The 16,236-nt window shown below is 36.3% G+C and overlaps 1 protein-coding gene across 19 annotated transcripts in view; it reads right to left on the reverse strand.

Annotated features, from left to right (window-relative positions):
* CLOCK (clock circadian regulator) overlaps nucleotides 1–16,236 on the reverse strand; it is a 125,214-nt gene that overhangs the window by 11,872 nt on the left and 97,106 nt on the right. For all 19 annotated transcript variants that reach the window (XM_081054370.1, XM_081054380.1, XM_081054371.1 and 16 more), the window contains 4 exons: nucleotides 6,671–6,812; nucleotides 4,630–4,730; nucleotides 4,015–4,104; nucleotides 612–764 (listed from right to left, as the gene is read on the reverse strand). In XM_081054370.1, the coding sequence (XP_080910496.1) occupies nucleotides 612–764; nucleotides 4,015–4,104; nucleotides 4,630–4,730; nucleotides 6,671–6,812 (486 nt within the window). The remainder of the gene's footprint in view (nucleotides 1–611; nucleotides 765–4,014; nucleotides 4,105–4,629; nucleotides 4,731–6,670; nucleotides 6,813–16,236) is intronic.

Below are 16,236 nucleotides of genomic sequence, written 5' to 3' on the forward strand. Positions count from 1 at the left end.
GAAAGTGTTACAAATTTCAAACTCTTTCCTTGCTTGAGTATTTTACGTGTTGGAGATTATTTGTTTTATAAGCTAACATTACCCTAACTCAGTGCTACTCGCTGCTTTCTACAAGGCACCTCTGCAGCACTTATCATCTATAACTTATGCCATTAGGGGGAAGTAGTTTTCACTTAACATTTCCCTTACCAAAGTCCTCATCTCCTCTAACAGACACAACTTTAGAGTGGCCTTGCTAGTTGACCAACCAAAACTATCAAATTATACCTACTCGCATTTTACTAAAACAATGACGGATGATTTGTAAATTCTGTACCTATACATACCTAAAAGTCTATGTAAATATAATTTTTATATTATGGATTTAAGCTTACTAAAAATTGAACTGCTAAAAGATGACTCTTATCTGGACAAAGAAGGATGCTGATTGATGAAAGTACTCTTAAGAATGAATTATCTTTAGAGACTGTAAATGCAATCATACTGAGTAGGTAACCAATGAGTATTTATTATCTCTTGCATCTCGTTTTTAATTAAGAATAGTCAATTTTCCTAAGAAACCAAAAGGTGAATGGCATGCTTTGTTTGAATCAAATATAGTAATAACTTACCTGCAGGCCTTGACCATGGACCATTTGAAGTTGTTCTTGAATTTTTCTTAATTCTTCTTGCTGTCGATGAATATTTGCCTCTATCATCCGTGTTCGTTGCTCCAATTGGTCTTTCAGATGCTGCATGGCTCCTAATTGAGCTGAGAACTGAAACTGAAGCACCATGTATGGAAAAAGTGTAATATATTTTAGAATTACTTATTCCTCTTAATTTTGCAATGTGAATAGTAAGCAGCGTATCATGAGCTAAGGATGTTATGCCAGTTGTCAACCTATTGCCTCTCAGCTAATTCACCCATTTTTGCTGGGCTTTGTGATACTGGAGCTGGACTCTATAAATATTTATCTTTTGCCAGAGGCATAAACTTAGTCACGTCAGTTGACGGTGCTAAAGGGATTCTGCAAAGGGAAGTGCTTATTCTTCTGATTTTGGTGCTTTTCTTTTTACTCTTATGCCAGTGGGTAGCTTCCTAGTGAGAGTCACCAGCATCCCAGCAGGTGGTTTTCTAGTGTCACTAGCATCCTAATGGCAGCTCAGCAAATTTTATTGGTACCCTAGCAGGTAAAATCCTGCTCTCCAGCCCTACCTAGTCTGTGGCACCTCAGCGAACTTCTCTACATCCAGTGGCTATAGTCACACCTGCCCCAGGATCTGAATCTCGGCCTGGCCTGGAAGAGCCGGAGTGTGGAGGGTCAGGGGAGTCTTCCAAACTGTTCCTTCCTTGGGTACTCTCCCCTTTACTGTGGTTAGGGCTGCTCTCTACACCTGTTATCCCTGTAGTCTTTAGAATTTAGAGTAGTTAATACCTGTTGCCAGTTAATAATTTTTTATATTACGCTTGTTCAAATTTCTGGTATGGCTTCTGACTTCTGACTGAATGTTGACTGATTACAAGTACTCACTGGCATTAAAAGACCTGAGCTCATACTGTGGCCCTACTACTTGCTAGAACAAGTTCTACCCTTCATTTCTACCCTTAAACAACTGTGAAAGTAGTGGGCACCTCGAGTTATTCATATTAAATTCTGTCATTTGAATGTCTTCTTTGTGCACATCATTAGAAAGTTACAAAAACATGACAGATAACCTATCATAATATTTTTCTAATATTTTTAAATGAAACTGTTCTCAGAAATTATAAAACATAGGTTCTTAAAGACTTAGCAATTACAAATGAATGAATACATATGTGAATGAAAACAGTTATTCTACTTCCACTGTTTTCAATTTCACTTATTTCTCCACATTTTACCTGCGTCACTAGCAGCTTCTATTTGAAATTTACTACTGCTTGATATTTAACCACATCTAGGGATTCACCAGTTAAGTCTATACAGGCTCTTTTAATTATTTCCATGAATATTCAGCACAGGACACAGTATAAGAGCAGGAAGAATTTCACTTTATTGGAAATCTGTCTTAGCCTTAGTCTCCCAGAGTGAACTGCATTCAAAAGTGAGAAATGTCCCCCAAAAGCTTTTTTACTCTACTTTAGAAGTTTGTACTGAGGATACTGAATATGACTTTTTAAAGTACACAATTCTGACTTCTGAAGTTGATAATCACCAGTCCATATCATATATTACAAAAGAAAATATTTAGTACCTAAACTCTCTCATCCCTTTATTCTTTAATATTATTCAAAATGTTATATTTATGTCATACAAATATATTTTACCCAAACTAAAATATACCTTTGGATAACAACATTGTCACCACTTAAAGGACTTCTGTTAAATACAAATAAAAAAATAAAGACAAACAGAAGGCAGAATAACAGGAAACAGAACTAAGAGGCAGAGTGTTTGGCTCTATCACTGAACAAAATACGAAATTTCAATACTTACTAACATTTTGACATTACTTATTCCATGAAAATATACCTTTAAAATGTTAAATACCTATTCAGTATCTTGAGATTAATGAACTAATAATATTGAAAGTATGTGTAAATATTCGCATAAAAATTCTGTTAACTTTCAGAATAAAAAGGATTTGAGGACTCGATAAAAACTGTTAAAAGTACATATAATATTTAATAATATAGTGCTATTAGAAACATCTTACATGATCATATGTTGCTAGAAGTCAAAATTACAATGTTCAGGAAATTTATTACATTCTCAATATATCTGTATAAGTGTCATATGTATAATTTAAATAATAACCATATAAGAAAAGGTATTTTTAGAAAAATATTGTTTTTATATTGTGTTATAACATATTAAGCAGGGTAGTTCTCTGTTGTGCAAAACTGTCATGCATCGTGAAAAACAATTAGTATCCCTGGCCTTTGCCTACCGAACTAAGGGCTAGTGGTACACGCAAAACAAAGACGATCGAAAATATCCCCAGACATTCTGAGACAGTTGAGATTCACTGTATCTGTAAGAAAGTTCTTTTAAGAAAATCTGTATTACCTTAAAAACAATTTATCATTTCAAAATACTCAACTGAAATAAACACACAAAAATACCTGGGACATGCCTTGTGGTAAATGTGTGGCATGAGACATCACTGGCTGTTAACTATCATTATTTGAAAATAAGATACTTTTAAGTGAAGGTATATTTAATAACAAAACAAAATTTTGGATTATTTTTACTACTAATATTTTTACTGTTTGAGACACTGAATGAGTGCAGAGTCATAAATTACAAGTTGGGAAGTTATAATCAAAAGCCATTTCATGTCACTTTTGTAATACTTCTCTTTTGTCTTGGCTTTTTTCTACATTTAGGCCTCCTTCAGATCTCAGCCCAAGCAAAACTTCTTCCCGAAGTGTCCCTTCATTTCCTCAGGCTGCAACAGGTGTCCAATTAATGTGTGCACCTATAAGCCTAGATACTTTGAGCATAGACTATATACTGCATTTTAGTTCGCCGTCATTGTAATAAAGCCTGTTAGTACAGATATTATATTTAGTACAGATATTATATAGTATATTTGTACTGCGAAGTCCTGCAATATCTGATACGTACAAGGAACTCAATAAACGTTCTATATATAAACAAATGAAGACTGTATGAATAAAATTACTTGATCCTTCCAAAATCCATAGGAAGAACAGAATGAAAAGCTATATTTCATCTTTAACATATTACTGTTTGTGGTATTTCTCAAAGATAGTGTTATAACATATTAAGCAGGGTAGTTCTCTGTTGTGCAAAACTGTCATGCATCGTGAAAAACAATTAGTATCCCTGGCCTTTGCCTACCGAACTAAGGGCTAGTGGTACACGCAAAACAAAGACGATCGAAAATATCCCCAGACATTCTAAATGCCCACAGTTGAGATTCACTGTATCTGTAAGAAAGTTCTTTAAAAAAAGTCTTTATTACCTTAAAAACAATTTATCATTTCAAAATACTCAACTGAAATAAACAAACAAACAAAAATACCTGGGACATGCCTTGTGGAACTGGTAAATGTGTGGCTTGAGACATCACTGGCTGTGTTAATGATTGACCAATACACTGGGAATTTATCGACTAGAAGCAAAATAAAAAACAACACTGGAGTGACGATCATTCCCATACATGAGTACTTCCACCAGAAATATCACTCTGATATCTTTAGAACTAACTAACTTGCCTCCTACTTTTTCAGTTCAGTATAGGCATGTCTCCCCCTCTACAATGAAAACGCTTGTTCCCTATTTATGCTTTCATCTTCTACAGCATCTGCCACATTACCCTGCGTGGGCTCTCAATAAAAGGTGACGGGATTTAACTGAAAGTGATTGGTATTTAAACTTATATAACATGAGAATGGCTGTAAATTATCAGCTTTTAATAATTGAAAAAAGTATCTAACATGTTACTTGAAAAAAAAAAAGGCCTGATATATTTGACAACTATTTCACAAAAAAAGATCTCAAGTAAGTGTTATATATCAACAACTATTTTGATATTTACAGAAAGAGATAATGAATCAATGAATTTCTGAAAATTCACACGACTTTTTTTCCCTTTTAATCAATCTTCATTCAGAAGAACACTAACTAAATAGTTTACCTGATTACTGAATGATGACCTCCTTTGTGCCATCTTTTCATGAGCTTGTAAATGCTGTCTAGGAGGAGTGCTAGTATCCGTTGGGATCTTTGTTGGTGTTGCTGAGATTAGTGAACAAAAACAGAACAGCATCAGCTACTGTATAAAACACAGTTTTCAAAGATGAATCTCAAAATGCATTTCAGTGAATAAAAAAAGATCCTTGAGTTGTTTTTCTAAATTATTCAATAAAAGTAAAGTCTACAATGATAAGCTGATTCATTTTAATTACTTCTTTTTTAAGGACAAAGAACTATTTGAAATAGGAAAACTTTGAATATAAAAATGGTTACGACTCCTAGAACTCTATAATAAAAAAGCTAATCATTCAATTAAAAAATGGCCTAAGGACTTGTACAGACGTTTCTGCTAAGAAAACATACAAAAGGCCAACTGGTAAATGAAAAAACGTTCAATATCACAAATCATCAGGGAAATGCAAATCAAAACCACAATGAGATACCACCTCACACCTGTCAGGATGGCTACCACCCAAAAGACAAAAGACAAGTATTGGCAAAAATGTGGAGAAATTGGAACTCTTGCAAACTCTTAGTGGGGATACAAAGCAGTGCAGCCACTGTGGAAAACAGGATGGAGGTTTCACAGAAAATTAATAGAAACTACCATATGAACTAGAACTCCCACTTCTGAGTATTTACCCAAAAGAACTGAAATCAAATTTCGAAAAGATTAGCACTATGTTCATTGTAGAACTATTCACAAATAGCCAAGATGTTGAAACAACCTAAATGTCCATCGACAGATGAATGAAAAAATATATTGTATATACATACAATGGAATACTATCTAATCTTAAAAATAAAAGGAAATTCTGCAATATATGGTAACATGGATGAACCCTGAGGACATCAGGCTAAGTAAAATAGGCCAATGGCAGAGAGACAAGTAATGTATCACTGCATTATACGAGGTATCTAAAATAATCAATTCATTGAATCAAACAGAAGCATGATTGCCAAGGGCTGGGGGTGGCGGGTTAGTGGAGACTAATCAGTGGGCATAAAGTCACAGTTAAGCAAAATGAATGAACTCGAGAGATCTGCAGTACAACATTGTACCTATTGGCAACAAGAACGTATTGTACACTTAAAAATTTAAGACGGTAGATTTCATTTTAAGTGTTCTTACCACAGTAAAATAATTTTTTTAAAAAAAGAGATATAATAGGGGGAATATCAAAAATCCTGTATTTAACCTCTTTGACATACTACCCACAATGTTGAGTAGTTCATCACAACTCCTTTACTTCTTATTATATGTACTTTTAATACCAAGAAATAAAAGTAACTCTTAAAAAATGTTACTATAATAATTGAGGGCTGGCCCGGTGGCTCAGAGGATTGGAGCTCCGTGCTCCTAACTCCAAAGGCTGCCGGTTCAATTCCCACATGGGCCAGTGGGCTCTCAACCACAAGGTTGCCGGTTTGACTCCAGCAAGGAATGGTGGGCTACGCCTCCTGCAACTAAAAACAGCAACTGGACCTGGAGCTGAGCTGCGCCCTCCAAAACTAAGATTGAAAGGACAACTTGACTTGGAAAAAAAAAAAAGTCCTGGAAGTACACACTGTTTCCCCAATAAAGTCCTGTTCCCCTTCCCCAATAAAATCTTTAAAAAAAAAATAATTAACTGCTAATTATGCCAGTCTTCATAAATATAAGACACTTAAAACATATTCAAAAAGCAAAGTTAAAAATACTTACTGGCTCTACCAGTAAAAAAAAGGAATAGTTTTGCTTTCTTTTTGAGGGATGATTAAAAACAATAACAACATTACTTACTACCTACATATTTTAGAGACTTTGTAAACTTAATTCTTTGCTAAATGTGAGCAATGTGCCTCTTACTGGAAAGATTAATGTATTTCAGAAATGTAAAAACTTATTTTGAAGTAGCATTTGATGAAAAATGCTGATACCAGTAACACAATTTAGAAACATTCTCTTTAAAGGAAGCCTGCATTCAAGCTAGAGTACTCACAGGAAGGGTCTGAGACAGCTGTGTGAGATGATTTTCTTGAACTCCGGGAGGAAGCAGAAGGGGTTGGGCTGTGATCGAACCTTTCCAATGCTTCCTTGAGACTGACTGTGTTTATACGATTATCAGACCCAGAATCTTGGCTCTAAGGAGAAAGTGAAATAAATGTTTTCTTGTGGTTCAATTCAGAGATCCCAAATTACCAATATTGCCTGCTAAACTCTCCTCACCCAAATCAGTTTTCAACCCAACAAAGCAGTATCTGGGTACATATTAAATAAATGAAAATTTATTTTTTAGAGCCAAAAGTTTTGGGTTCATTCTCAATTTAAAAACCCAACAGATGCAAAAGAATGAAGGTGGACTATTACCATATACAAAAATTAACTCAAAATGGATCAAAGACCTAAACATAAGAATTAAAACTATAAAACTTTTAGAAGGGGAAAAGCTTCATGACACTGGATTGGGCAATGATTTCTGGAATATGACATTAAAAGAACAAGCAATAAAAGTGCATCAGAGGACAGTATACCTGAGTGGAAAGGCAACCCATGGATGGGACAAAACACTTGCAGCAAATCATATAGCTGATAAGAAATTAATACCCAGAATATATAAAGAACTTCTACAATTCAACACCAAAAAAATAAAACACGAAACAATCCAATTAAAAAACCAGCAAAGGTCTTACAGACATTTCTCCAAAGAGGATATTCAAATAATCAATAAACACATGAAAAGATGCTCAATATCAACAATCATTAGGGAAACACAAATCAAAACCACAATGAGATACTAGTTCCATCAGAATGGCTATTATCAACACACACGCACACACGCACAGAAAATAAGCAACATTTGGTGGAAAAACTGGAACCCTTGTGCATTACTGGTGGGAATGTATGAGTAAACTAATGCAGCTACTATGGAAAACAATATGATGGTTCCTTAAAAAATTAAAAATAAAATTATGACATGATCCAGCAATTCCATTTCTGGGTATACGCTCAAAAAAGTTGGAAACAGGGACTCCAAGAATATTTGTACACCCATGTTCATAGCAGCATTATTCACAATAGCCGAAAGATGGATGCAATCCAAGCGTCCATCAATGGATAAATGGATAAACAAAAGGTGGCATATACACACAGTGAAATATTACTCAACCTTAAAAAGGAAATTTTGACACACGCTACAACATGGATGAATCCTGATGACGTTAGGCCAAGTATAAAAAAGCCAGTCACATGAGGACAAATACTGTACGATTACACTTAATATGAGGTACCTACAGGAGTCAAATTAACAGAGTCAGAAAGTAGATTAGTGGCTGCCAGGGGTTTGAGGGAGGAGGAAACGAGGAGTCACTGTTTAATGGGTACGAGTATAGAGTTTCAGTTTGGGAAGATGAAAAAGCTTTGGTGATGGATGGTAGTGATGGCTGTACACGTGTGAATGTACTTAACGCCACTGAACTGTATACTTAAAATGGTAAATTTTGTTATGTATATTTTGCCATATTAAAATAAAAAAGTGTAAATAACAGAAACAACAGAATAAAGACAACACTTTAGCTTATAGACAAGGTACTGTAAGCATCTTTGGAACTCAGTATTTGCTCAAAATCTTCTTCACTCCAACTCTGACCTTTCTATAGAATTTCAATATCCACATGGATGATTCATCCAATAGCCTGTCCTGGTCTCTCTGCTTTCTAGGAACTCCTCATCTCCAATAATTTTTTCTTCTATTCTACTTCAGTCATTCAATCTCTACGCCTTGTCATTACCAGTTATTGTAGCACCTCTAGAAATAAAAAATAAAAATCCCACTTTAAACCATACTTTCCTAATCTATCCTTCCAGCTCACTTGTTCAAATGTTCCTGTAGAAACAATTATAGTCAATCTAAAATGATCACCATCTGAAAATGGACACTCAATACTAGGAAGAAGCATTACGTTTTTCTGGTGGCTTCACTACCCTACTCTTCACAATTATTCCATACGTTTTTCCATTGTTCTTAAACCACTGTCTCCCTCTCTCAACTGACAGCCTCGCCTTATACAGATGAGAACAGAACACCTGCCACCATGAAATATGTAATTCTAGCTGCTAATACAGCAGGTATACTGTGATAATATACTCAATCTTCTCTTCTCATTATGATAGAGAAAAGTACCACATACAGGGCCTATGTACCGGTGAATAAGAAACACATCTCTGTTATTTCAGGCACACTACATAGAAGGGGGAACATATCTGTATACATACATATACACACATGAATAAACAATATTCAAAGTTTTCAAAGTTACTCATACCATAAAGGTGAAAAAAAGGATGATGGGACACAATGCCTTATCGCCTGCACTCTAATTGCTCTTCACATCCTCTATTTTGTCTCCATCTCCCACTGCCTCCCCGCTTCAGAAACCCTTCTGCCCGCCTTCAAGAACCATAATCAGCAAAGTTTCCTGTATTCTTAACCTCATCTCTGCATATTCCTCACTGGCTTGCTCGAACTAAAACTCAGATCTCCCCAGAGGATGCCACTTTCCTTGTAGCTCTATCTCCTAAACGGTGGCTGTTTTCTCTCTTACAACCCTAAACCGCAGCTTGGAGGGAGAAGTCCTACTACTGCTCTTTCCAGAGAATTTTTCCTTCTTCCTTTCCCAAAACTCCCAGCTTTGGACCTTGCATTACCACTCTACATAACTCACTATCTCTCACTGTTGCAGTCATCTGCTGTCCTTATAAAGTCACTCCTCCTAAGTACCCAAATTAAAATTCAGCTCCTGGCTCAGTATTCCCCTCACTAATTCTTAATTCCAAAGTTAGCAACATTCACATATTCAGCACCATGACTTCTCTCTTCCCTAATGTCCTGTGGTCCCTAATTCTTATAGTTATACCCCAGACCCAGTCATTGCCAATAAGAATAAACCTTCCATAATTTCAATTTCAAACATCCTGCTCTTTGACCACCATTTCCCATACTTCTTACACATTTCCTTTAGTATGCCAACTCCAGTGATCCTTTGGTAGGACCTAAAACACATTGATTCTACCACATTTTCACAATACTCTGTCTTCTCTCCCCTCTTTACCAGCTTATATTCATGCTTTTTCATCGTAACCAAGCCCTTGTGTGCATCTTCAACTCCCTTGTTCCTATCTCCCTTTACCACACACCCTTGGAAAAATTCCAATACTGGTTAAACTGGATTTTTAACCTATTCTAATCTGTTCCTGCAGAGCTGAACATAGCTATAGAAACACAACATGGTGACTGTTCTCTTTAAATTAATGACCAGGAACCTCAAGTGGGCTCTTAACCCTGCCTGCCAGAAGGACTAAAATTCCTTTGCCCATTCCCTTTCCTACTCTCCTAGACAGCCATTTAAAACTTGTTCCTCTCTTCTCAAACCTCCAACAACTCCTCTCCTAACCTCATTCTTACTTGGTAACTCTGCTCCTATCTCACTGACAAGTACTGCTACAAGCTCCCACTATTCTATCAACGTGCCTACCAGCATCTGTACTCACATCCTACCTTTCTTCCTGCAACCAGAGATCAGGAATCAGCACACTTTCCCTGTAAGGGGCAGACTGTCAATCCTTTAGGCTTAGAGTCTCTGTCACAACTACTCAACTCTGCTGTGGTAGTACAAAAGCAGCCATAGTCAATATACAAACAATTGAATGAGACTGTGGAATTTGATGATAAAATTTTCATGTGTTACAAAACATTCTTCTTCTTTTGATTATTTTTCAACCACTTAAAAACATGTGATGTCAGAAGCACAGCAGTGTGAAGGGTTCCCCTGATTTCTCCCCTTGAAGTTACAAATTGAACAGCTGTAATTCAACAAAAGATTCCCTGCCCAACACACACGGCTGAGAGATTCATCCACCCAGATATCTGAAGGTGGGTGAATTGGGGTGAACAGGGGAGGAGGGAAGGGAGAAGACCCGAGACAGGTGCCGTGGCCGCAGCCCAGAGCTCACTGTGGGCCCTGGGAGTGAGAAGGATTCAGGTTGCAGGTCTACTCTCTGTAGCCTTAAGCATTCCTGCCTGAATGCTCAGCAAACATTATGTCTGAATCCAGTGATGGGGCAGAGACTGAATACAGATGTGCGGCAGCTGCCATTGCCAGGCAGAAAACAAAGCCACGGAGCCTGGCCGCGGCCCCCAACACTACCAGAACTTGCCTCTTTGCACCCTCCTGCAGCTAGCAGCGAGCCCCAGAAAAAACTGTAGCAGTGATTGTTGGGTTAAAGAGCAGAATATCTACAACCCTGGGAACTGGACATAGTTCCTGAACAGCAGACCCACACTGGCTAATCCCAGAGACAGGGGTAGAAATACAGAGGCACGGCAGCTGAGGTCTAGCAGTCTCTGTCACTGGGAGGAGAACAAAGCCACAAACACACAAGTGGCCTCTTCCAGCCCACCTCACCCCCACCCTTCACGGCTGATCCCAGCAGGGGCACCTGGGACGGCTCAGGCACTGCAGCACTGCATCTGACTGCCACGGCAGCACCGGGATTTCAGGGACTCTAAACATCATCGCCCACCACATTTTCCCATGGGGCTGGTGCCCGGAGTGAGACCAAGGTCTCCTGGTCAGAGAGAGGCCTACCTCCCCAGGGAATACAAGGCAGAGATTCAAGAAGTCAGAGCAACGCAAGAGAAACTAAAACACTTGCGCTTCTGCGCCACCTACTGGAAAACAGAAGACAAACCTCTTCTTATCAACCTGTTAGGGAGGTATCCCTATTTGGAAAAAAAGAAAAAGAAAAAGCAGAGTTCATTCCCATAAATGCCTAGGCAAAGAAAAAAAATACCATAAACAACCAAGGTAAGATGGCAGCTCAGAAATAAAATGAAAAATCTCCAGAAAATAAACTTAAAGACATGGAAAGGTGTGACTTGAATGACAGAGAATTCAAGATTGCAGTTGTGAAGAAACTCAATGAGATGCAAGAAAACTTAGATAGGCAGTTTAATATACTCAGAAGTAAAATTAATAAACAAAAGCAATACTTTACCAAAGAGATTGAAATGTTAACAAAGAACCAAAAACATAATCTGGAGCTGAAGAACGCAATAAAAGAAATGATGAAACAGTGAGCTTAGGAAATATCAAAGACAGAAATCTGGAAATGACACAGATGGAAGAAGAGAGACTTGTGATTTAAAAAAAAAAAACTCTACAACAACAATCTAACTCCACCACAAACAGCAACATAAAAATGATGGGCATACATACGTGAAGGAGAACAGAAGAAGAGGGGAACAGAGAATTTATTCAAACAAATAGTCGACGAGAACTTCACAAACCTATGGGAAGAACTGGATCCTCAAATCCAAGGAGCAAAGAGAACACCTAATTATCTCAATCCCAAAAGGATTTTCCAAGGCACATTATATTAAAACTTTCAAAAATTAATGGCCAAGAATGAAATCTCAAGGCAGCCAGGGAAAAGATGGTAACCCATAAAGCAAATCCCACTAGATTATCATTGGATCTTTCCGCAGAAACTCTAAAAGCTAGGAGGGAGTAGAATCAAATAGTCAAATTACTGAAAGAGATAAATTACCAGACAAGAATAATACATCCAGCAAAGTTATCCTTTAGATAGGAAGGAAAAATAAAGACCTTTCCAGACATACAGAAGCTGAGGGAATTCTCCACAAGGCCTGTATTACAGGAAATAATGAAGGGGGTTATTCTACCTGAAACAAAAAGACAAAAGAATACAAAACTAAGAGTAAGATAACTAATAGACAGAAACAGGAAATTGCAACTCTTATTCAGAATAGGGTACTATACACTTAAATGTAACATAAAGGTTAAAGGAAATAAAAACAGAAAATGAGAAGATAATAGCTACTGTAACTTGAAAATGAATTCACAGCATAAATCGGGATAATTTGTGAGACAACAGAAACATAAAAGGGGAGGGAGTAGAAGTCTGAATTTATAAAGTGGAATGGAAATAAGATGCATGTAAAAGAAAAAAGACTACTGTATAAACTTTCTTTTGCATAAGCCTAATGGTACCATGCAAAAACCCAATACAGAACTGAGACACATAACAAAAGAGGAAACAGAAGGAAAAAATCATAGAATACCACTGAACTAACATAACAGACAGAAACACAAGAGCAAAGAAACAATGAAGACACTGAGCTACCACAAAACAAAACATAAAATGGCTATAGGAAATCTTTACATACCAATAACACACTAAATGTAAATAGACTGAACTCACCAATAAAAGGCACAGAGTAGCAGACTGGATTAAAAAACAAAACCCAACCATATGCTGTATTCAAGAGACACATCTCAGCGGCAAGGATAAATACAGATCAAAGTGAAAGGGTAGAAAATGATACTCCAAGTGAATGGTGTCCAGAGAAAAGTGGGTATAGCCATAATTATGTAAGACGAAGTAGATTTCAAGGTAAAAAGAGACAAAGATGGACATTTCGTAATGATAAAGTGGACAATACATCAAGAAGACGTACACTTATCAATACCGGGAATGCCAAAAAAAAAAAATGTACACAGGTGGACACTTTGGTCAACGTTGCTCAAGCAGTAGTTCACTGTAATCAGAAGGGTCTTGTTGCTGATGGCAACCACTTTGTGCACCTCTAGAAACTGCAGAAGTCAAACGTGACTTGTATTCATCTTTTGTTATTGGTATACATTGAGTATTACAATTTTAATATGTTTTTTCCTTTCTTAAAATGTGTATACATTTTGGGGGCACCCTCTGTATATATGCTACCAATCAGGAAGCACCAAAAAATATACAAAGCAATTACCAACAGGACTGAAGGGAGAAATTGACAAAAACATGATTATAGTTGGGAACCTAAATATGCCATTGACAGCTATGAACAGATCATCCAAACACAAACTCAATAAGGAAATATCAGCCTTAAATGACATATTAGACCAAATAGATAAAATTGACATTTACAGAGCATTTCATCCTAGAACACCAGACTGCACATTGTTTTCTAGTGTACATGGAACATTCTCAAGGATAGACCAAATGTTGAGAGACAAAACTAGCCTCAACAAATTTAAGAAGTTGAAATCATACCAAGCGTATTCTCTAACTACAATGCTTTGAAATTGGAGATCAACTGCAAAATAAGGATCATATAACAATAATATGAAAGACTATCTGCCACCAAATTCAATAACCTGGAAGAAATAGACAAGTTCTTAAAAACATGAGTATAACCTTCCTAGATTGAATCATGAAGAACTGGAAAATCTAAATAGACCAATCAACAGTAAGGAAATTGAAACAATCATCCAAAACCTTCCCAAAAGCAAAAGTCCAGGACCAGATGGCTTTACTAGTTAATTCTACTAAACATTCAAAGATGATTTAACACTGTACTCCTTAAGCTCTTCCAAAAAATTGAAGAAGAGGCAATGCTTCCTAACTCATTTTATGAAGCTAACATTACCCTGATACCACAACCTCGTAAGGATAACACAGAAAAACAAAACTATAGATCAGTATCTCTGATGAATACACTTGCAAAAATCCTAAACAAAATAGTAGCAAATTTAATACAACATAAATTTAAAAGATTATACATCACGATCAAGTTGAGTTCATCCCAGGAGCACAAGGATGGTTCACTATACACAAATCAATCAATCTGATATATCACATAAACAAAACAAAGGATAAAAATCATATGATCATGTCAATTGATGCAGAAAAAGCATTTGAAAAGATATATTATCCATTCATGATTAAAACACTTAATAAAATGGGTATAGAAGAAAACTACCTCAACATAATAAAGGCCATATATGACAAACGCTCAGCTAATGTCATACTTAGTGGTGAAAAACTGAAAGCTTTTCCTCTCAGATCAGGAAAAAGAAAAGGATTGCCTCCTGTCACCACTGTCATTTCACATAGTATTGGAAGTCCTCGCCAGAGCAATCAGGCAAGAGAAAGAAACCAAAGGCACGCAAATTGGGAATGAAGAAGTTAAACTATGACTTTTTGCAGATGACATGATTCTTTATATAGAAAACCCTAAATACTCCACCAAAAAATTATTAGAAACAATAAACAAATACAGTAAAGCTGCAGGATACAAAAATCATTGTACAAAAATCCACTGCATTTCTATATACTAAAAATGAAATTTTAGAAAAAGAAATGAAAAAAACAATTCCATTTGCAATTGCAAGAAAAAGAATAAAATCCTAGGAATAAACAAAAGATACAAAGAATCTACACACTGAAAACTATAAGACATTATTAAAAGAAACTGAAAAAGATATAAAGAAATGGAAAGATATCCCGTGTTCATGAATCAGGAGAATCAGCATAGTCAAAATGGCCATATTGTCCAAAGCAATATACAGATTTAATGCAATCCCCATCAAAATCCCAATTGAACTTTTTAAAGAAATAGAACAAAAAATCATATTTTATGGAATAACAAAAGACCTGGAATAGCCAAAGCAATCCAGAGAATAAAAGAATAAGACCAGCGGTATCACACTCCCTAAGTATCACACAATTCAAATTTAACTACAAAATGACAATCCTCATAACAGCATGGTATTGTCAGAAAAAACAAACACACAGACCAATGAAATAGAACTGAAAACCCAGAAATAAACCCACATATATATGGGCAGATTATTTTCGACAAAGGAGGCAAAAACATACAGTGGAGAAAAGAAAGCCTCTTCAATAAATGGTGCTGGGAAAATTGGAAGCCACCTGTAAAAGAATAAAATTAGACTGCTATCTGTCACCACATACAAAAATTAACTCAAAATGGATCAAAGACCTAAACATAAAACCTGAAACAATATACATTGCATAGAAGAAAGCATAGGTATTAAACTTATTGACCTTAGGTTCAGAGAGGATTTTATGAATTTGACCTCAAAGGCAAGGAAGGTAAAAGCTAGAATAAATGAATGAGACTGTATCAAACTAAAAATCTTCTGCATAGCAATAGAAACCATCAACAAAACAAAGAGGCAACCAACCAAATGGGGGAAGATATTTGCAAACAACATCTCCGATAAGGGGCTAATATCCAAAATATACAAGGAATTCATACAACTCAACAACAACAAAAGAAAACAACCCAATTAAAAAATGGGCAGAGGACATGAATAGAACACTTCTCCCAAGAAGACATACAAACGGCCAACAGATTTATGAAAAAATGCACAACTTCACTAGCTATCAGAGAAATGCAAATCAAAACCACAATGAGATACCACTTCACACCTGTCAGAACGGCTATCACCAACAAAACAAATAATAATAAGTGTTGAAGAGGTTGCAGAATAAAAGGAACCTTCATACACTGGTGGGAATGTAAATTTTTACAGCCATTATGGAAAACAGTATGGAGATTCCTCAAAAAATAAAGAATGGAATTGCCATATAAGCATTCCCTCTTCTGGGTATCTACCTCAAAAAATCTGATAACATTTTCCCTTAATAAAGATATGCGTACCCCAGTGTTCACTGCAGCATTATTCA

Source organism: Rhinolophus hipposideros (genome assembly GCF_964194185.1).
Source record: "Rhinolophus hipposideros genome assembly, chromosome: 1".
Classification (NCBI taxonomy): Eukaryota; Metazoa; Chordata; class Mammalia; order Chiroptera; family Rhinolophidae; genus Rhinolophus; species Rhinolophus hipposideros.